The sequence below is a fragment of the Myxine glutinosa genome, chromosome 3 (genome assembly GCF_964187855.1).
Source record: "Myxine glutinosa chromosome 3, kmMyxGlut1.1, whole genome shotgun sequence".
NCBI lineage: Eukaryota > Metazoa > Chordata > Myxini > Myxiniformes > Myxinidae > Myxine > Myxine glutinosa.
The window spans coordinates 41,027,050-41,049,160 of record NC_136263.1 but is presented as its reverse complement, the minus strand read 5'-3'; the positions used below and the strand labels follow the sequence as shown (position 1 = coordinate 41,049,160).

Sequence of the window (22,111 nt, the reverse complement as noted above, 5' to 3'; positions counted from 1 at the left end):
AAGCAACTCGGATGAATTCCAGCTTTTTGTCGCGTCCATTCTTCCGATCGACGTGGGAGCCCCAGCTCCTTCAACAACAACTGTATCAGAGCCAAAGCAGACAAGGCTTGCACTACAGGCATGAAACATCCACTTCACACATCATTTGTTACTTCTGCTGTGAATGGTGTTATGTTCAATCAAGCTTGGTGGGCACACGCCATCTGAGATATACACTTGCAAAAACATATTGTTGTGTTTGTGGGGGGTAGACAATGATTACCTTAGAGCCAGGTAGAATTGTATAGGTAGTGTGCTCTGACTGTTGTGAAGAAGAAGAAACCCCTCGTATCATTAGTAGGAAATTCGTTTAGACCGGATGTCGTGTAAATGTATGTGTCCCCATGAGAGGGGGAGGGTTATGTTAATTAGTTAGGGATTATGGGTAATGAATCCCCTGTATGTAATGGCCTCTGTTATTTTTCCTCTGTTCCTTATGGCAATGCAGCACACACACATAGCAAGAAATTGCGCATTTATAACACTAAATAAAAGTTAACTGGAAACGGGACATTTAACAACCACTGATACCACCGACCTGGTGATCACAAAGGCCGGAAAGTGGCATAAGGCCATGCCGCGAAGAGCAGTGATTGGTGCGGGATTGGTTCGAGCAAGGACTGCTAAAATGGAACTATTGGATTGGTGGAGCAGGCACGGGCAACGTCGGATGACGTCAGAGCCTTGAGTACAAAGGAGTTGGAGGGCTGACATTTTTTCTCTCATTTTCTGTGTTTGGTGGCGAACGGTCGTGTTCCCGACATTTTGTCTCTGATTCGATCGCTCTCTCCGGGCTGGCCTCGATAGTGAACTCTCTCTCTTTTTGGTCAGATAGGCTCTAGGCATCTGGATTTCATAAAGAACGGTCACACATATGGTGCCTCTTGAGCTGAACTTGGAGGTTTTGGTGGAAGGCGGACACATTTGCGTGCTCTGTTTGCGCTGGGTTCCGATTGAAGGCATGGCCGCATTTTCTTTTCCTTGGAACGTTGGTGTTGGTGAACGAGATTGACAGGGACGAGCGGGGGCGAGTGGAATGGGCACGGCCTGCTGACTTCGCGCTCAGCGGCTAGGGGAGCGGACTGCACAGCGAGGCCTAGTTCCTGCTCGCGGGCAGTGCAGCCTGTGGTTCCCACGCAAGGACGTGGAGGCCTGTGACGATCCAGGACGATTCCTGACGAGGTTCACGAGCCGTTTGAAGCTAAGTACAAACTAACACATATTTATTTTCCAGTTATTTTTTCCCCTTTGTGTGTATACGAGTCTGTATGGGAGCGTCCCGTTTAGGAATTTTATTTTACCGTGCATTATTTTGTTCACCGGCATTTCTTCAATAAAGCCGGTATTTTTGTACATTTTAAATCTGTGTCAGTTTAAGTTGATTATCGCAGGTTCCAAGACGGCCAATGGGACCCGTGAAGGTAAGTTCGTCATTCTCCTTTCCATTGCATGTAAAGAACACCGTCATTTTTGACTTAACACCTTGGAGTGTAAGCTTGTTAGGCTATCTGTTTCCTTGGAGGATTTTAATCCCTAGGAATATGACAATATATTCAGCAAGAAGTGAACAGAAAACATCTACAAATCTACAGACAGGGCAATATATACAGTGCATTCAGAAAGTATTCAGACCCCTTCACTTTTTTCACATTTTGTTATGTTGCAGCCTTAGGCCGAAAAATATATATTGCTGGTCTCTGGTCAGACCAAAGTTCCAGAATTGATGCGGCGATGCGGGTTTTTTTTTTTTTTTTTTTTTTTTGAAAAGCATGAATTGCACATCCATAAAGGGTGTTTGCACATAAAGGTGTTGTTTTTTGTGTCCTCATGCCTTGCTGTCCTCCTCATCTGTCGTGGCGCCATCCAGAGAGACATTAAAGACAGCCAATGGGACAAGTCGGCTTTTTTTGTAAATAATGAACACAAGCTTAAGTTATTTTAAAATGTATTTATTCTGAAAATCATTAAGTTCTTCAAGGATATTAAAGACTGCCATTTCGTTCTCAAGATCACCTCGCCGTACCGTCAAACATTCCAATGCATCGATCGCGTCAACACTGCGCATGCGCAAGTGGTCTAACAGGCGATTGCCGAAGCATTTGAATGCTGAAAAACCGCGCATGCGCAAATGACTACACCCCTGGACCAATCTTCGTGTACGGGATGACACGATGACAAAGCCGCGCATGCACAGATGGGCTGTATGGTGTGGTTCAAATCGGCGCATTCGTAGCTGGGCTAAACGGCTAATGCGGAAGCACTTAAATCCATGCAGATGGTCTCACACGATCTCTTCTCCCAGTACACCAGATTATCACAGACAACTTCATGACAAAGGAGATAGGATCCAGGCCGAACTAACGAGACCACCGACGGCTCTCTTGGCCTTCTGGTTGCTTCACACGAACCCGACAAAGAACGTCTTCGTTTCAATAAATGACAATATCCAGCCGATTCGATTCATGCTGGAAGTCGGCGTGACGTCACAGCTACGCACCGTGGCGCCACCATCGTGGAATTGGGGAAAATATTGGGCGCCATTCGCACGTGTTTGTCACAGTTTGAAATTCATCTGAGTACTGGTATCTCATGACAACTTACAACTAACGCACTAAAACTAGTTTTTCGCCGCGACGATCGGTTTGCGCCAACTTTCGCGTAATTTCCCCCAAACCAAGATGGCGGCGCGTTGCATGACCGACTTCCAGAATGATGGCATGCCACACAAAACTACTCATATCTTTGGAACGGCTGGTTGGATTTGGACAAACTAAACGTAGTAGGGGAGAACCGTGCGCGGACGTCGATACCAATGGTGACCCTCACAGACCCGCATTTCCCGAGATAGTGCGCCGGCCCGGCAGCATGCATACATTATATGGCTCCTCATGCTCGAAATCGCGTTTTTGGCGAGAACGTGACGTCACGGCTCACTTAATTGCAATTATCACGTCTAGCCGCCGCCTCAAGTATACGCGAATACTTGAGGCCAGCGTGGCATTGTTTATGTTTAATGTGCTCTATAATTTATGATGTGCTCTATATTTATATAGATGGCGCGTGCTGTTGTAGGTACCGTTGGAAATTTGGAAAAAAAAAAAAATGTTGACGCGCAGAGTCAAAATCGATGCGCGCGCTGACCAGAGACTGGACATACTGTATATATTTTTTGGCCTTATGCTGAAATCGTTTAAATTCATTTTTTCCCTCATCAATCTACACTCAATACCCCGTAATGACAAAGAGAAAACAGGATTTTAGAAAGTTTTGCAAATGTATTAAAAAGAAAAAACTGAAATATCACATTGACATAAGTATTCATACCCTTTGCTATGACACTTGAAATTTAGCTCAGGTGCCTCCCGTTTCTCTTGATCATCTTTTAGATGTTTCTGCACCTTGATTGGAGTCCACCTGTGGTAAATTCAATTGATTGGACATGATTTGGAAAGGCACACACCTGTCTATATAAGGCCTCACAGCTGACAATGCATATCAGAGCAAAAACCAAGCCAGGATGTCGAAGGAACTGCCTGCAGAGCTCAGAGACAGGATTGTGTCGAGGCACAGATCTGGGAAAGCCTACAAAAAAAAATCTCTGCTGCATTGAAGGTTCCCAAGAGCACAGTGGCTTCCATAATTCTTAAATGGAAGAAGTTTGGAACAACCAGGACTCTTCCTAGAGCTGGCCGCCCGGCCAAACTGAGCAATCGGGGGAGAAGGGCCTTGGTAAGAGAGGTGACCAAGAACCCGATGGTCACTCTGGCTGAGCTCCAGAGATCCTGTGTGGAGATGGGAGAAACTTCCAGAAGGACAACCATCACTGCAACACTCCACCGATCTGGGCTTTATGGCAGAGTGGCCAGACAGAAGCCAAACAGTTAAATCTTGGTTTCATCAGACCACAGAATCTTGTTTCTCAGTCTGAGAGTCCTTAAGGTGCTTTTTTGCAAACTCTAAGCGGGCTTTCATGTGTCTTTCACCGAGGAGAGGCTTCCCTCTGGCCACTTTATATCCACACACTCCCGAGTTGCACTCCCGAGTAAATTTATTTACAAATCCAAACTAATTTCTTTACTACAGCATTACTCTTACATCTTACACCCTTTAGACCCTTTCCACCCCTTAGACCCTTTCCACCCCTTAGACCCCTTTCGACCCTTTACATCCCATATACCATTTTAGACCCCTTACACAACACAACTTAGACCCTTTAAACCCCTTAGACCCTTTACACCCCTTAGACTCCTTTGACCCTTTACTCCCCTTTAGATCCCTTTGACCATTTACACCCCTTTAGACACCTTACACCTGTAGAGGTATAGCTTCTAAAATTAATCAAATGATGCACAGGATGCAAATGCAAATGATGCACAGGATGATGGCCTCATCCTTATGGATGAGTTTCCTTGTAGTTAATTACAATTCTGTTCGTTCTTTCTTCCCATTGCAGTAAATCATAGAAACATGGATGTTGTTTGTGTAATTACTTGTAGCCATTTATAATGTTGTATAATCTTTTGAAATGAAATGAAGATGATACTTTGAACAAAGTTGCATTCGGATTATAGAACACTCGCAGAAGTACCCGGCGTTGCCGGGCGGGGGGATGGGGGGGATTGCTTGATTTATTTTGTGTTCAAATGTCTGGTGATTGTTTTGTATTTATGTATGCGAATGTATACTTGTATATAACAGGCATTAATTTAAAAAGGCTTCGGCACTATCGAGCGATTAAAAAAAAAAAAAAAAAAAAAACGATCTTTTTTTTCCTTTGCCTAAAACACTCCCAGGCATTCACTGATGAACCTCTGAAAGTTTGACTAAGATCCGTTCAGCCAACTGAGAAAAATGGCGACACAGACAGACAGACAGATAGACATCTCGCTTATATAGTAGATGGGTATTCATTTGTATTGTGCTGGAAATGAAGAATGGAACCTATGACCTGGTGCGGATGCCAACTCTTTGGAGATTGCAGACTCAGCTCTTTATCTGACCAAGAACCTCCCCTCTGAGATTGAAACCAGATGTGAATGCCTCAGAGGGCATAAAACACTTTCGATCCCTTAGAAAATTCGAAAAAAAATTCCTCCCAAAATCGGTTTTGACGACCTTTTCTGTGCACTATTTGCGTCACATCACAAGTTGCAATGACAAATGTAAACTGACATCTCAAAGTGAAACTGATGTTGAAATGTGAAACAAACTACTGATCTATGGATCATAGAATGGGAAACAAAGAATGAAATGCTGTGGGAAATTGCTGAAACCAAAGCTATGGGGAATATAGAGAGAGGGGGATGGTCGGGAGCTGAAGAAACGATGTGGAGAGGGATAGGTGCCTGGAGGTGGTCGGTTGTTATGAAAAGAACTTTGGTGATCTTCCGACAGGCTGTAGGCCCAAAACATGCCTAAACCCATTTCCCAGCAGAGTTTTCATAATATCATCTTCACTCCGGAGCAGTGCTTTGGAGGTACAACAAGCATGGATTGGAAATCTTAGCTGATAGAATGGAACGAGGTTGTCGAGATTACCAGCTGCACCCATTGCGACATTTGCTCAATGAATATTTACACTGAATTTTCGTTTCTATCAATACACACTCCAAAGGAAATTGCTCATTTCATGTGAGGCAAGTACGAACCCCCGTCATTGACGGGTACCTTTGCTAGTGATTTATATTTTTGCATTACACGTGCTGTGGTTACGACGATTACCCTATGTAGACACAATCTTGCAATTCACATTTACATCGATATAGATGGTGATTCAGAATACATAAATTTTAATTTCCTTTTTCTAATCAGCATTTTGCAGCATCTCCCACTTTACATCTCAATCCAGAGTATTTCGAATCAAATGGCAACACTTGCAACAGGCTCATACAACGGTTGGCTATATACCAACAACTTCAAAACTCAATTATGAATGAGGTGAACTTGAGAGTGAAATTAGTCATTGCATTGAAGGTGGAGCTGTAAAAATCTGCCACATTAACTACCAGTAAAGGTCCAATAATGTGGGATTTCGTTGCATAAACAAGAATTATGTGACTCCTGAATAAATCGTACCACGACAAGATACTTACTGTCTTGACACAAGTGTGATACCTGGACATTTCCACAGCACATAAACAAATGGGCTCACCATCGACATAAAAAGGTACGACAGACCCAATAGGTGTCTTACCTCCAAAAACACCTTTGAGCACAGTTCTACACAAACCCACCTGCCGCCTCTGCAAGCCATCGTCACATATGTGAGTTTCATATACCTGGAGGCCCCAACCCTCACATGTTTTTTCCATTGCTGGGAGCTCCAGCTGATATAAAATAAGATTTCTCAAGAGCCCAAATCATCTCAGGCAGAAAACAGCTCGTGCCTCATGTGTGCACATACGCAACGAGACAGCTGCACGTATTGCAGAAATTGCTGGATTTAGTCCAGCGAGTTAGTTGGGCCATTGCAGAGGGACTTTAAGTGACCGCAACAGAAAATTCAAGAATAAAACCTCAATTCAGATGTTCAGCAGGCCCATGTGTCCCAAAGCAATATCACCAACTCCCACAAAGCATGGTCCCATAGCAACTGAAGCATTCCAGTACCAGCCTAAACAACATCTAAGCTCAGTTACAGCAAGGGTCTACTTCATATAATAGTTTATTGAAACGGTGCGTATAAGGCTTTGTTCAGTTGAGTGGGAATGCAAGGCACAAAAGACATGGAGGAACAGCGAGAAGCAAAGGTCAAAAAACATAACTGAACTTCGGTGAAGACAAATGTACTAAGATGAAATACAGATAATTCATGGCAAAACATTTACTCCCTTGGCCCTTGAAGAATGGTGGTCACATGGCCAGCGATATAGCTCAACAAACTCAACGGCTTTGAGAAATCCTTTCGCTAGATCATGGCTTGACGCAACACACCCTGACGGCACCAACAACCATTTGGACCCCACTGTCTGCGATGCTTCAGAGATGCAAACAGCTTCAAATACCACCTGCTTTTCTGTTAGGTGCCTTTTTTTCCAGTGAAAGCTAAAATGCATCAATTGGATAGTCAGGTTGTGTACTTGCTTCCTTGATATATATATATATATATATATATATATATATATTCATGGCAATTGGATGATATGCATGATGAATACAATTTCGATAAACTTACGGAGCGAAACCGCAAGCTTCAGCCACCGAATCACGAAATAAGTGTTTTTGACTGTGATTCCAACAAGCAGCCTCACCATTCCTTCAAAATTAAAAGGAAATGCTCATATATTCATTCATTTCCCATTGGAGCATCACGTTGAGAGGCCCTTGGGGTCTGTCTCGCAAAAGGCTCGAGGTTTTTTCAGACTGGGGAAAATACTAATGAACTAGCTGACCTCCGATTGGACACTCCGTTCATGGAGCCTCATGAGATTTCCATGACAGACACAATCCAGGAGGACTCCTAATGAAGCAAGATGGTCACAACCTTTTTCTTTCATCTTATACTGGAAAATTTGGAATCTGGCCAAGGTGCTCGTCTAAAGGCCTCCACTTGAAAAAGATACCGTGACATCGATACGATTCACCTTGCAGATATGAAAGCCTTTTGTATTTGATTCTTGAAACAGTTTGGCTTTCGATCAATTTCAAGAGAGGTAAATTCACTTGGGAATTATCACCACCTTCCTGATTTTATGTTCTTTACGCAAGGTTTATTTATTTATTTTTATACATAGTGGGAGAGCTGGCACACTAAAAGGATCAGGAAGGGACAGACAAAAACAGGATGCAAAACACACATGCGCGAAGAAGGAAACTCCATGGAGGAAAAACTGGAAAATTAGGAGGGATTTGGGTGGGATTAATGAGGGTAAATAAGATCATGGGTTTGGATTGGGAATGATCTGAGATGGTAGTAAACATCTGTCTTGAAAACCTGGAGGGAAGAATGAGATTCACGAGGATGTGGAAGTTGGTTCCACAGACAGGAAAAAGAAAAACAAATGAGTGGAGGTGAATCGAGGTAGATTTACAAGTAGAGGGTTAATTGTGGATCATCTGAGACCTCGGAAGAACAATTCATGGAGACAACAGAGGGTGCAAGACCAGAAAGGAGGCGGTAGAAGACAGCAAGACCACAGACATGTCTGCAATGGCGAATTGATAGGTCCGGAGACTCAGCTTCATTGCGGGAGATCCAATAATCTTGAAGGCCTTGGTTTCTATGGCGTCAAGCTGAGCAAGATGTGAGGCAGGGGAGCCATCCCAGAGAGGAGAGCAGTACTCCATCAGGCTGCGGATGAAGACCTTGTAGGTGGATTGGAGTTCAGGTGTGCCAAGGAAGGACTTTGCATGGAGGAGGATGCCCAGATTGCGGCTGGCTTTGGAGGCCAATGTTGAAATGTGGTTTGCCCAAGAGAGATCACGGCTGATAGTGAAACCCTGGAATTTGAATGACGGAACTTGCTCAAGAACTGTTAAGAAAGAAGATGAGGAAGGTTTGATGGACGGGCCTTTCGGAGAGAGATTGTAAGAGTGTGAGATATGCCAGGATTGAAAGACATATTCCAAGTGTTTGACCAGCTTGTGATTTTGTCAAGGTCTAAAGAGATGGAAGGTGCTGCAGCCAGTCTGTCTGACGGATGAGGGATGTCATGGCAGAGGATGGAGTCATCAGCAAATAGATAAAGAAGATTTTCCAGAGAGTCAGAAATATCATTGATGAATATTCGGAATAGGACTGGGCCCAGAACACTGCTTTGGAGACCTCCAGCTTTGACAGAGATTTATTGGGTGCATGAAGTGGATGCAACATTTAGTCGAGTAGCTATTTGGCTCATCCTCTTGCATTTACTTGCATACCCGTGTCTCATCGCACATTCTGCAGAACAAGGCCGCAAACAGTTTAGATAGACTCACCTACTTGATGAACAAAGTCTGATAATGGTGGAAATTAAAGTAAAGCAAATAGATGTCTCCGAGACAATATTAGGGTTCGGCCTTATCTGTTTGCGAGCACATCGATTTGGGAATTCCCGGATGCATGGACAAAGCGCTGCAACATTTGAGCTTGCAGCATCGTGTTCAATGCAGCTCGGGGAAGAACCCCGAGCACCCGGAGAGCCCAAGCTGGGCTTGGGCCTTGCCTTGAAAGCTTTCTAATAAGATAATCAGCTTGATCGTGTGTTGTGGTGGTACATCACAATGTCAGCTTTTTAATACACTTAGTACTAGACGAGTTGTACTGTGCCCGCATCGTTCCTCCACTAGGTCATCCCACATGTGCTGCAGAAATGAAATTTATTAAATTGGAAAAATATTTCCAAAAGATTTCTATATAAATAGCTTTATCGAGATTGGAAAGAAAAAAAAAGTCACATGACTGGATTAAAAAAGATTAGATTAGATATGAAAGAGGGCCGGTGATGATATCAAAAGATTGCAGGTTTATACACAGAAGATGAGGGGTGGGGTGGAAGGGGGAGGGGAGGGGTTGGGGAATACATGAGGAGGGGATATCTCGAGGATGGATGATAAAAGGAGGGGAAGTAGGGCAAGGGAGTGTGGGAGGAATTGGAAAAGAACAGAAGGAAGGTTGGGAGGGGATAGGAGAAAGGAGAAGGGAAGGGTATGAATGAAGCATATGGAGTAGGGGGAGGGAGCATGGGGTGTGGGTCAAAGTTATGCAATATTTGCATACTTAATTATATGGCTATTCTAATACTATTAAATACAAACATAAGAACCTTTAGGGCTGATAGGCTGGCCTAGAAGTATGCACGCTTGTCTTGATCTACCCTGTGTTGGAATCCCGGCACAGCTATGAATTGTCATCCAGGTGTTTCGCAGGCAGGTGATTCAGCAATGTGAAAACGTCCGTTTTCCCATTCAACGTGAAAACCCTATTGCGAATTCGGCCCGCTGCCACATTCTCCACAAATCCGGATCGGATTAGAACAAATTGCAACACATGTGGTACCTTCGAGTGAGGATCCGTCACGTGATTGCCTCTCTCCATCTTGACACAGGTCGGCTAGATCACGACTCCCTCCCAGGCTCCTCTAACCGAAAGTTTTCCTCTGCCTCAAAAAAACATTTTGGTGAAGTAACGGTAAGTACCGCAGCACACTTGCCCGAATGACTGAAATTCCGAGTGAAGTAGAAAAAGTTGTCAATCATTGGCAAAAAGAAAAGTCCCACATGGCAAAGAGAAAAGTCCCACATGGCAAAGAGAAAAGTCCCACATGGCAAAGAGAAAAGTCCCACATGGCAAAGAGAAAAGTCCCACATGGCAAAAAGAAAAGTCCCACATGGCAAAGAGAAAAGTCCCACATGGCAAAGAGAAAAGTCCCACATGGCAAAGAGAAAAGTCCCACATGGCAAAGAGAAAAGTCCACCATGGCAAAGAGAAAAGTCCACCATGGCAAAGAGAAAAGTCACATGGCAAAGAGAAAAGTCACATGGCAAAGAGAAAAGTCCCACATGGCAAAGAGAAAAGTCCCACATGGCAAAGAGAAAAGTCCCACATGGCAAAGAGAAAAGTCCACCATGGCAAAGAGAAAAGTCCACCATGGCAAAGAGAAAAGTCCCACATGGCAAAGAGAAAAGTCACATGGCAAAGAGAAAAGTCCACCATGGCAAAGAGAAAAGTCCCACATGGCAAAGAGAAAAGTCACATGGCAAAGAGAAAAGTCACATGGCAAAGAGAAAAGTCACATGGCAAAGAGAAAAGTCCCACATGGCAAAAAGAAAAGTCCCACATGGCAAAGAGAAAAGTCCCACATGGCAAAGAGAAAAGTCCACCATGGCAAAGAGAAAAGTCCCACATGGCAAAGAGAAAAGTCACATGGCAAAGAGAAAAGTCCCACATGGCAAAAAGAAAAGTCCCACATGGCAAAGAGAAAAGTTCCACATGGCAAAGAGAAAAGTCCACCATGGCAAAGAGAAAAGTCCCACATGGCAAAGAGAAAAGTCCCATATGGCAAAGAGAAAAGTCCACCATGGCAAAGAGAAAAGTCCCACATGGCAAAGAGAAAAGTCACATGGCAAAGAGAAAAGTCCCACATGGCAAAGAGAAAAGTCCCACATGGCAAAGAGAAAAGTCCCACACGGCAAAGAGAAAAGTCCCACAGGGCAAAGAGAAAAGTCCCACACGGCAAAGAGAAAAGTTCCACATGGCAGAGAGAAAAGTCCCACATGGCAGAGAGAAAAGTCTCACATGGCAAAGAGAAAAGTCCCACATGGTAAAGAGAAAAGTCCCACATGGCAAAGAGAAAAGTCCCACATGGCAAAGAGAAAAGTCCCACACGGCAAAGAGAAAAGTTCCACAGGGCAAAGAGAAAAGTCCCACACAGCAATGAGAAAAGTCCCACACGGCAAAGAGAAAAGTCCCACATGGCAAAGAGATAACGGTGTCTATGACAATTTCACCCTATTATAACCAAATGGGATACTTTTGTGATATTATTATTGCCAAAACTCAGGAAGATATCAGATTGACACTAACACAACTTATTTGTACGAATGTGAAGTATGTGTGAATAAAATCTGCTCAAAATGAGTCAAAGGTATAAAATGTATCCAAAAAAATCAAATTTGTTATGCACAACATTCGATCATGTAAAACACTTGATAGGTCAAATTATCAAATTGCTGTTTCCATGGCAACTACTGTTTATTTGGATTTTGCAAGTACCGTGCTATGCAAGACGTCCTTCTTATTTGTACCTTGCAAAATCGAAGATTAACAAGCATGTTGTTTGGTTTGGTGTGTTACCACCTCTGCCACCAAAGGTGGATGGAGGCTACTTTTTCACCCCTGTCTTTCTGTCTGCTTGTTTGTTACATGCAAAAAATTTCAAGTACAGTGTATTGTTTTTTTGTGTCTGTTATTGTCTGTTTGTTACTTGCAAAATCGAAGCTTTTTGCAGGTATGTTGGTTGATCATGTGCGTTATTCTGTCTGTTTATCTGTCTGTCTGTCAATTGCCTACAGGTCACAATTTTAAACCGATCTCATAAGGAGGAAGCCTATTGATTTTGAGGTCAAAGGCCATATTGAGGTCAAATTTGTAAAATTCTCATTTTTTATCCGATTGACTTCAAAATTGAACAGCATTTGCATATTGAGTCACTAAATGGAAAAACCAACTATTTTTGAGGTCAAAAGGTCAAGATCAACCTTCCAAAATCATCAATTTTCATCCAATTGACTTCAAAATGAAGCAGCAATTGCACAGTGCCTCATTGAATTGGGAAACCAACTATGTTAAGGTCAAAACGTCAAAGGTCAACTTAAGGTCAAACTTCTAATATCATCAATTTTCATCTGAAAGATCATCAATTTTAATCTTAATGAAATGGACAATTTGGTGTGTCCATGGCAACTTTTTTATTTTTGGGAGAGGAGGATTTTACAAGTATTGTGTTCTGCATAACGTCTTTTTGTTTGTTTGTTTGTTTGTTTGTATGTCAATTGCCTACAGGTCGATCAATTAAAACAATCTCCACGAAACTTCACCAAATGGTAGAGTTGGTCATAAGCAAGAAGCCTATTGATTTTGGGGTCAAAAGGTCAACATAGGCCAAAGGCCAATAACTTAGGTCATATTTCTATAATCCTCAATTTATATCGGATCGACTTAAAAATTGAAGAGGGCTTGTATATCAGGTCATTGAACTCAACCACCATTAATTTTAAGGTCAAATTTGTTTTAGCCTTTTGAGCCATGAGCTCCTCACTGAAAAGTTGAAGTTTGTTTTATTTCGGTTTTCTGCCTGTACAAATGTCTTTTCGAGCCCAGTATTCACAAATACATGATATTTTGAATTAAGCCTGTCTTACTTTTTTTTTTTTTTTTGCCAATCCTCGACTTTGTGGTGCCAGTCAAACCGGCAGTTATTGCCTGGATTTCTGATGCACAAGAATTCTCCACAAAAGCCTCCCTCACACTTCCTGAGCAATTAGTGGTGCCACAGACCAAAGATTAGGTGTCATACAACGTAGCCGCTAATTGCTCAGAAAGTTGTTTGTGATATGTTTGTAAACAAGGGGAAATTAGCCTGAGACCATGAAAAAATAAAAAAAAATAAAGCATGTGGCGACTGGTAAACCGGCCGCTCGGATTAGAAGGGTTAAGGATTTCGCACGTATCGTGCTCTGCATGACATCTTTCCCGTTTGTTTGTTTTTGAGTCTGTCTGTGAGAAGGACATAGCAAAAAGAAGTTGTTGATGGATTCGAACGAAATTTGGTGAACAGGTTTGGTGCGTGCTAAGGACGAATTGATTAGATTTTGGTGAAGATCCATAAACTATAATTTCTTAAATGATTCTTCACTATTGAGAGAGAGGGATAAACACGATATATAGCATTACATTTCAAAAGGTTATAGACGGATTCGGACGAAACTTGGTGGACCGGTTGGGTGTCTGCAAAGGCCAAATTGATTCGATTTTCGTGAAGATCCAGATCCAGATACAATAATTTAAATTTTTTTTTTCTTTTTAAGTGACTCTTTTCCATTGAAAGATGGGGCCAAAATGATACATTGCATGATATTTCAAAAGGCTGTGGACGGATGATGACAAAACTTTGTGGGTGAGTTGGTTAGGTGACAAGAACTCGCAGATTCGATTTTGGTTTAGGCCGGATGAATCTGGCCTGTCAAGGGAATCCAAAATGTAAACTGTTCAGCCTGGCTGAGTTATGCACTACACTGTGTGGATATCCTGCTTAAATTGAACCCCTTGAAGGAGAAACATATGAGGATTGCAATGTGTGATGCTGCTATATGTGACCAAAACCGAAAAGTTTTGAATGCCCAAAATGCATTTATACAAGGATATAAAATGAACTTCGGCCCATCATGCCTGTGGTGCACGAACACCAGAAACTATCACCCATCCACACACAAAGCTACCTTCAAGTCCTGCCAATATCCTTGTGCACCTCCATTTTCAATGCATCAAGGTACTTTTCTAATTAAAATACGTTTATGGTAATTCAGCAAAGATTAAGCCAAAACTTTCACACTTCTTGTTGCCAAAGGCACTGTTGATATTATATCTTCTAATGTTTACTTGAATGAATGAATGAATGATCGTTTTAAGGCCATTTTCCCCGCTAGAGAGGGGGAGGGGGAGGGGGGAGGGGAAGGGGGGAGGGGAGGGGGGAGGGGGAGGGGGGAGGGGAGGGGGGAGGGGAGGGGAGAGGGGAGAGGGGAGAGGGGAGGGGAGGGGGGAGGGGAGAGGGGAGGGGGGAGGGGAGAGGGGAGGGGGGGAGGGGAGAGGGGAGGGGGGGGAGGGGAGAGGGGAGGGGGGGGAGGGGAGAGGGGAGGGGAGGGGGGAGGGGAGGGGAGGGGGGGGAGAGGAGGGGAAAGGGGAGGGGGGAAGGGGAGAGGGTAGGGTGGAGGGAGAAGGGAGGGGGAAGGGTAGGGGGAGGGGGAGGGGGGAAAGGGAGGGGGGAGGGAGGGGGAGGAGGGGAGGGGAGAGGGGCGGGAGGAGGGGGAGGGGGAGGGGAGGGGGGATGGGGAGGGGGGATCGGGAGAGGGGAGGGGGATGGGAGGGGAACGGGGGCAGGGGAGGAGAGGGGAGGAGAGGGGGGGAGAGGGGGGGAGGGGGGAGGGGAGGGGGAGGGGAGGGGGAGGAGAGGAGAGGGGGGGAGGGGGAGGGATGGGAGGGGGAGAGGGTAGGGTGGAGGGGGAAGGGAGGGGGAAGGGTAGGGGGAAGGGTAGGGGGAGGGGGAGGGGGAAAGGGAGGGGGAGGAGGGAAGGGGAGGGGAGGGATATAGATGGTTACTGGCAATATTGATCACATCCAGAAATGATGTAATCCACACAATTTATGTACTTTACATAACGTTAATAGGAATACATGGCCGTGTAGATGGGAAATACAGTTTGTTTGAAATAAATCACAAATATCAGATGAAAGTGAAAAAAAGCCTATGTGGTGTGAATGGCAATGTTCCTCGCTGAAATGTGAAAAAACTGAATTACGTGCGAACGCATAACTGTGAGATTATGGCGGCAAAGTTGGAACATCACGTGATCCTAGCAGAAGTACCCGGCATTGCCGGGTGGGGGAGGGGAGACCCGTACATTCGCCCTCTCGACTCAAGCTCGTATTCGATTCGTATTCGAAATCGAAAGGGGAAAGGGGAAATCCTTCGTATTCGAATTCGTAAACACGAAATATGAATTAAAATTTAATTCATATCGCACAAAATCGACACAAAACACGGTCGCATAAAGGTGAAAAACGTAATGGCTTTTCGCCCTGAATCACGTGCAAACGTGTGACGTGTGACGGGACGGGATGGAACATCACGTGATCGCTCTGAGCGAATCAGCGAGCTGCTCGCACTGGCTGAGATTAGCGGGTACTTCGCTGAAATGCGCTGAGGTAAATATGAATAAAAAATATGGATCTCGTCAAATATGGTCTCAGCCATGTTCGTCCCAGGCTCAATGGCCATGTCTATGCCAAATATCAAGCACGTGAGCCTCTCCGTTTCGGAGTCTATCGGTAACCACACACACACACACACACACACACACACACACACACACACACACACACACACACACACACACACACACACACACACACACACACACACACACACACACACACACACACACACACACACACACACACACTGTGTTTTATATATATAGATTTCAATTATATTATATAATTGAACACTATAAAACACAAATTGCCTTTGAGACACTGAGAAACATTTTGTTTAGCAGTACTTGGTTCAAAATATTATGGCATTTTACATCATCTCGACCAATCAAATTTGCTGCTCAGAGACTCCGCCCATGTCTTTTTTTTCTCAAGACTACGTGGGGTAAGGTGTTCTATGAACTCTCTAGTTTGTTAATTAGAGCAACTACCAATCACCGCAGCTTTCCACTTTAACCAGACGTATTCAAAATCATTTCCAGCCTCAACACCTTTGCGGTGAAAATTGTGTGGTGGAGAGGGTGGAGGGGACACTGCACATGAAACACAGAACTTTCTGACGTCACAAACAATTCATTAGAGAAGAATTCCCTGAGGAATAAAACACCAGTGCAAAACTGGATTTGGTTTTTGTTGGAGGGCAGCACCTGTCTAGCAGCACTAGTCGTTGGTGGACCTTAAAGATTCCACAACATATCGCAAAAAGTTGGTGAGTTATCAATGGCTCACTGGACAACTTACAAATTCCTGCCCAAAGTCATGGGTAGCTAGTCGTCTGGTCTTTTTGGATATCCTGTGACACCAGGTTACTGCTGGCTACCTCTGTGTGGTCCAGTAGCTCCAGGTGTGGTTACTGTGTGGTTCTGTAGCTCCTACACTGAACAAATTCGCATTCCCAGGTTATTCGTGTATCACACGTGAGAAGTTGTACTTTTGGGAAACTTCCTAAAGTGGAGTACGGACATCATGATGATATCACCACCACCCAAAATCCACTCGGAAGGGAGAAAGGTATTCCAGTCTGTGTGGACAATGGAGAATTCCACGTGATATGCTGGGAAGTGTTTTGCCGAGGCTACCAAATCAAGCGATGCCAGAAGAGCCAGCGGAGGAGATGGCTGCTTTGGAAGCCATGGCAGCTGAGCCCCATAGTCTGAGCCGCTCATGGTACTTATTCTTCTGCACCCCATGAGACAAGTCGTTAATTCCACATGGAAAGCACTGCCTGTGCTCTTCCCTTCAACAATGGCCCCTTTAAAGAAATAAAACAAAATCCCTACAGTTTTTATAACACTTTGCACTAACGCTCAATCCAAGGATTCGGAGTAAACCTCAAGACAATTACAATTTACTGTGACATGATCAACCCGACCGGAGCCATCAAGATGGAACAAAAGTTTGAAGCAACGTTTGGTGTTTCATTTAGCGCTTGACTGTGTACACGTCTACTGATAATGGTGCTCCCTCCAGATTACGTGCTCCCTCTGGATGATGGTGCACCTTCTGGATGATGGTGCACCCTCTGGATGATGGTGCACCCTCTGCATTATGTGCACTCTCTGGATTATGTGCACCCTCTGGATTATGTGCACCCTCTGGATTATGTGCACCCTCTGGATTATGTGCTCCCTCTGGATTATGTGCTCTCTCTGGATTATGTGCACCCTCTGGATTATGTGCACCCTCTGAATTATGTGCACCCTCTGGATGATGGTGCACCCTCTGGATTATGTGCACCCTCTGGATTATGTGCACCCTCTGGATTATGTGCACCCTCTGGATGATGGTGCACCCTCTGGATGATGGTGCACCCTCTGGATGATGTGCACCCTCTGGATGATGGTGCACCCTCTGGATTATGTGCTCCCTCTGGATTATGTGCTCCCTCCGGATTACGTGCTCCGTCCGGATTACGTGCTCCCTCTGGATGATGGTGCACCCTCTGGATGATATGCTCCCTCCAGATTACGTGCTCCCTCTGGATGATGGTGCACCCTCTGGATTATGTGCACCCCCTGGATGATGGTGCACCCTCTGGATTATGTGCTCCCTCCGGATTACGTGCTCCCTCTGGATGATGGTGCACCCTCTGGATTATGTGCTCCCTCTGGATGATTGTGCACCCTCTCGATTATGTGCACCCTCTGGAAAGTCTGGATGATGGTGCACCCTCTGGATTATGTGCACCCTCTGGATGATGGTGCTCCCTCTTGATGACGGTGCACCCTCTGGATTATGTGCACCCTCTGGATGATGGTGCACCCTCTGGATTATGTGTTCCCTCCGGATTACGTGCACCCTCTGGATGATGGTGCACCCTCTGGATTATGTGCTCCCTCTGGATGATTGTGCACCCTCTGGATTATGTGCTCCCTCTGGATTATGTGCACCCTCTGGATTATGTGCACCCTCTGGATTATGTGCACCCTCTGGATTATGTGCACCCTCTGGATTATGTGCACCCTCTGGATTATGTGCACCCTCTGGATTATGTGTACCCTCTGGATTATGTGCACCCTCTGGATTATGTGCACCCTCTGGATTATGTGCACCCTCTGGATTATGTGCACCCTCTGGATTATGTGCACCCTCTGGATTATGTGTACCCTCTGGATTATGTGTACCCTCTGGATTATGTGCACCCTCTGGATTATGTGTACCCTCTGGATTATGTGCACCCTCTGGATTATGTGCACCCTCTGGATTATGTGCACCCTCTGGATTATGTGTACCCTCTGGATTATGTGTACCCTCTGGATTATGTGCTCCCTCCGGATGATATGCTCTATCCAGTTGATGAGCCCAATCAAGATTTATCATTATAGTGGAACCAAGCGCAGTAAAGTACAGGACGTGCCGCGGAACACGAGAGACATTTGATAAAATATATATCCATGTGAGTGGGAGAAATGAAACATGAGGACTTGGGGAGGAGGAGGAATACGTGTTTCGCCATCAAACATACGCGGAAGGGGTAACGACCCGCAAGACCAAAACATAAATAACTGATCGGAACCACGCGGTGTCCCCCTCCGAGACCGTCACAGGGAGGTGCAGGGTGCGGCAGGGGACCGGGACCCGGGAGTGGCCTGGTTCGGTCGCGGCTCAGTCAGTACCTTTCAGGCGAGATTTCCTGCGCGTTTCCAGTGTCAAGATCCCAAGCACTCCTCCCATAGCTCCGCAGCCGGCAGGTACCACAAAGAGCTGTGGCTACCTCGGAGCACGAACCCGAGCAGCCCTGGACCCCCCCACCTTCACCGGATTGTTTTCCCGCCCCCACTCCGTGTCCCAATATCCGTAGAGAAGCTCCGCTCGTTGGGTTTAACCCCTTCTAGCTGCAGATCCACGCGTGCCGCCATCCCGTATCACATTCCAAGTGCATGTGGTGTCCGTGGATCTTGTGAGGCGACAACTACAGGACCTTGTCCACGCGCACAATACCGTTGGTTGCCTAGTTACCGTGGACCTTGTGGCAAATGCACAATTATTTTCTCAGTTTACATGAATACAATGAATGTGCAGGGTTAATCATGAAACTTAAATTTAACTGAGAATGTTGAGCCAGCACAACTGAGAAGGGATAATGGAAACGCACCTGTGGTGAAGCAGGTGCATACACGTACTGGGTGTGTAGTACAGGTTTCCCTCGCTCTAACATGGGCGTGGCCAAGTTTACATTCGGAAGTTACGCCCTGAGATTTCCCCATTCCCATCAGAGGGTTTGTAGCTAGTGGTGTGCATAAGAGGGCTGTCTTTATCTAGGAGTAGGAGTTAAATGCCCAACATAAAATGAGGAAATGCCGGACAGGAATGTTAGTTTAAACCAGCAGCAAAGACCTGGGTGCGTTGTGTTATTCACACAGTTTACACCTGAAATACTGGCAGCCTCCATACATGGCACATAACTGTTGAGAGCCGCAGAAAATTACATTATGGCACCTCTGCACCATAATCAAAGAAAGTGTGCTATGCCAAAATGTGAAAATATGTACACACCCACACTGTACATATCTACAAACAAAACACCCCCCCACACACACTATATATATATATATATATATATACAGTATATATATATATACAGTATATATATATATATATATATATATATATATATTGTTGCGAATATGGAATTTGGCCTCCATATCCGCTTGTAAATATTCCCCTATTTCCCCAATACTCCCCAACTATCCCCAATCCCCCATTCCCTAGTCCCATTGTCTGTAAACAACACTCTGTAGAACCGACCTTCCCCTTTTTTCCCCCATTAAATGTCGTGCCCAGGTCCACCGCATCTCACGTAGACAACTTTCGGACATCTTGCTAGTTATTCTTAGTCTATGTCAGTTAAGGACTCCTTTCCATTAATTCTGACTCTTCGTTGCACCAGAATGTGATTATATGGCACCAGTAGTGAGTTTAGGACCTTCCCATACCTCCTTCCATCTTCTTCCCCAAACAACAACAACAACAACAACTACAGCTACAACAACAACTACAACCACGGCGCGCGGGGGGAGTGTGCGTCCTCCCACCAGCTCGGTTAGCCGCCATGACCATGCGCTCCACGGGGTTACCACGAAGGGGCTCCCTGTCAGCCCCTCGTCAAGGGCGGAGCCGGTAACCCCCCCCGCATGCACCCAATGAGAAGCAACGAGCCGATTCCATCTGGGGCGGAGCTAACGAGCCGAGGGCGTGTCACTCCCCGCCGGATATACGCAGCGACTTACCGGATGTGAGGTCAGATGCGCCCCGAGCTTGAGACAGACGACAAGACGCCACCTCGAGCGCTGTGAAACCTCCACCTCCCGCATCTCTGGACCGGACCGGGTCGATTCTGTCCTTGAGCCAAGAGTGCACCTTGAGCCATCGATACCCGCTTTCCTTGCCATCAATCCCCGTGTGAGTCAGCCTTTTTGTCCTGTTTCTCTGTCGTCTGTTGGGGTTAATATAAGATTGTGTCTAAGTGCCTATCTTCCTTTGCTGTCCCTCTTGTAGTTGTAATCTAACCTTCCGAACGAATATAACCTCCTCCGGAGGTCTTGAGAACCGTATCCCTGGTGTCATGTCATTTTAATCCCAGCCGTGTGTCTTTTCCTTCATTGACCTAGCGTAGCGCGATTAGTCAACGTTCGGGTATAATCGGGTAACTTGTGCAGACGTGGTCATACCAAACCGCTCGGTAAATAACATCCACCACCACGCCTGTAACAATTGGTGTCGAGGAGTGGAATTCGAACCCGGGACTAAATTTATTAGGCCCAAATTTGTAGTAGAATCAATTCGGAGCGCGTTTCCCGCGCGAAATTATAACGGCGAAATTTGAATTTGTTTTACAAAAATAAAAACCCGAATTTTGAAAGTCGCGCTATGGCAGACCAAGACAGCTGGGGTCCGGTAGGGGAGAGTGAGGCAGGGTCGGTCCAGGACCAAATTGAGGGACGCGAGGAGAGCGAAGCAGCGAGGGTAGCAGACGCACAAAATAGCGTCGTTGTGCCCGACATTGCGGGAGCGCAAAATGGCGCCTCGCTGGTCACCGCGCCCGCGACCGTGGCAGCGCCCCTGGTGGATCCGAACCTTTTTATGTTGCAAATGGGGGCCCTTATGGAGAGGCTAGAAGCAAAAATGGGGGTAATGAATAACCAAATGGGGGTAATGGGAAACGAAATGGGGGTAATGAGGGACGAAGCGAGGGGTACTGGTGAGGGATTAGACAATAATTTTAAGGGATTAGACAATAATTTTAAGGGATTAGACAATAATTTTAGGGGATTAGACAATAATTTTAAGGGATTAGACGAGAAATTTGGGAAATTAGACAATAGATTAGGGGAAATACAGGAGGGGTTAATGGGGGTAGAAAACAGAATGGCCGCTCAAGAGAATCAAATGGAAGGGATGCAAAAGGGGTTAGAGGGGTTAGAAAACAGTATGGAAGGCAAATTGAGGGACATGAGGGACCAAGCGGAAAGGGAAGTTAACCAAATGGGGCAGCAGATAGAGGGGGTCAGAATGGGGGTAGAAACCAAACTGGATGCTCACAGGGAGGAAATGGAGCAGATGAGGGTGGCATCTGGGCAGGAGATGCAAGTGATGGGAGAGGAGATCAGAAGAGGTGTGAGTGAGGAGGTCGGAGGAGTGCGCGAGGAGGTGAGGCACTGTAAGGAGCGCATGGAGAAGGAGGTGAGAAAGGGGACTGTAAAATTGCAAAGTGGTATAGAGGAGTTGACGCTGGGAGTAGAACAACTGACAGTGGGACAAAAGGAGTTAGGGGACCAGGTAAAGAAGAACACAGCGGTAATAGAGGGTTTAAAATCGATGCAGAAGGAGATGAAAAAGGACGTAGGGGTAATTAAAAAAGAGTGTCAGACGGTACATGAGGACCTGACGAGGAAAATGGACAAGGTGGTAGAGGTGATGGAGGTTAAAGAGCGGGAGGTGCGGGAGCACATAGAAAAAAATAAAGTGGAGTTAGAGGAAGAACTTAAAGGGGCGCACGAAGAGATGAAGGAGATGAAGCAAAAATTAGAAGAAGTGGAAGAAGGGGTGAGCGAAATTAAGAAGCGACGGAGAGAGGATAAGAAAGAGATAAAGGAGGAAGTA

At 45.4% G+C, this 22,111-nt stretch overlaps 1 protein-coding gene across 5 annotated transcripts in view; it reads right to left on the bottom strand.

Moving 5' to 3' along the window:
* The window catches only part of LOC137413947 (Kv channel-interacting protein 4), a 413,434-nt gene that overhangs the window by 189,053 nt on the left and 202,270 nt on the right, over positions 1-22,111 (bottom strand). For 4 of the 5 annotated variants that reach the window (XM_078773936.1, XM_078773934.1, XM_078773935.1 and 1 more), the window contains exon 1: positions 18,625-19,107. The exons of the other annotated variant lie outside the window; for it this stretch is intronic. In XM_078773936.1, coding sequence (XP_078630062.1) covers positions 18,625-18,682 — 58 coding nt within the window. In that variant the 5' untranslated portion in view covers positions 18,683-19,107. Of the gene's footprint in view, positions 1-18,624; positions 19,108-22,111 lie in introns of those variants that run through there. 5 annotated transcript variants of the gene reach the window in all.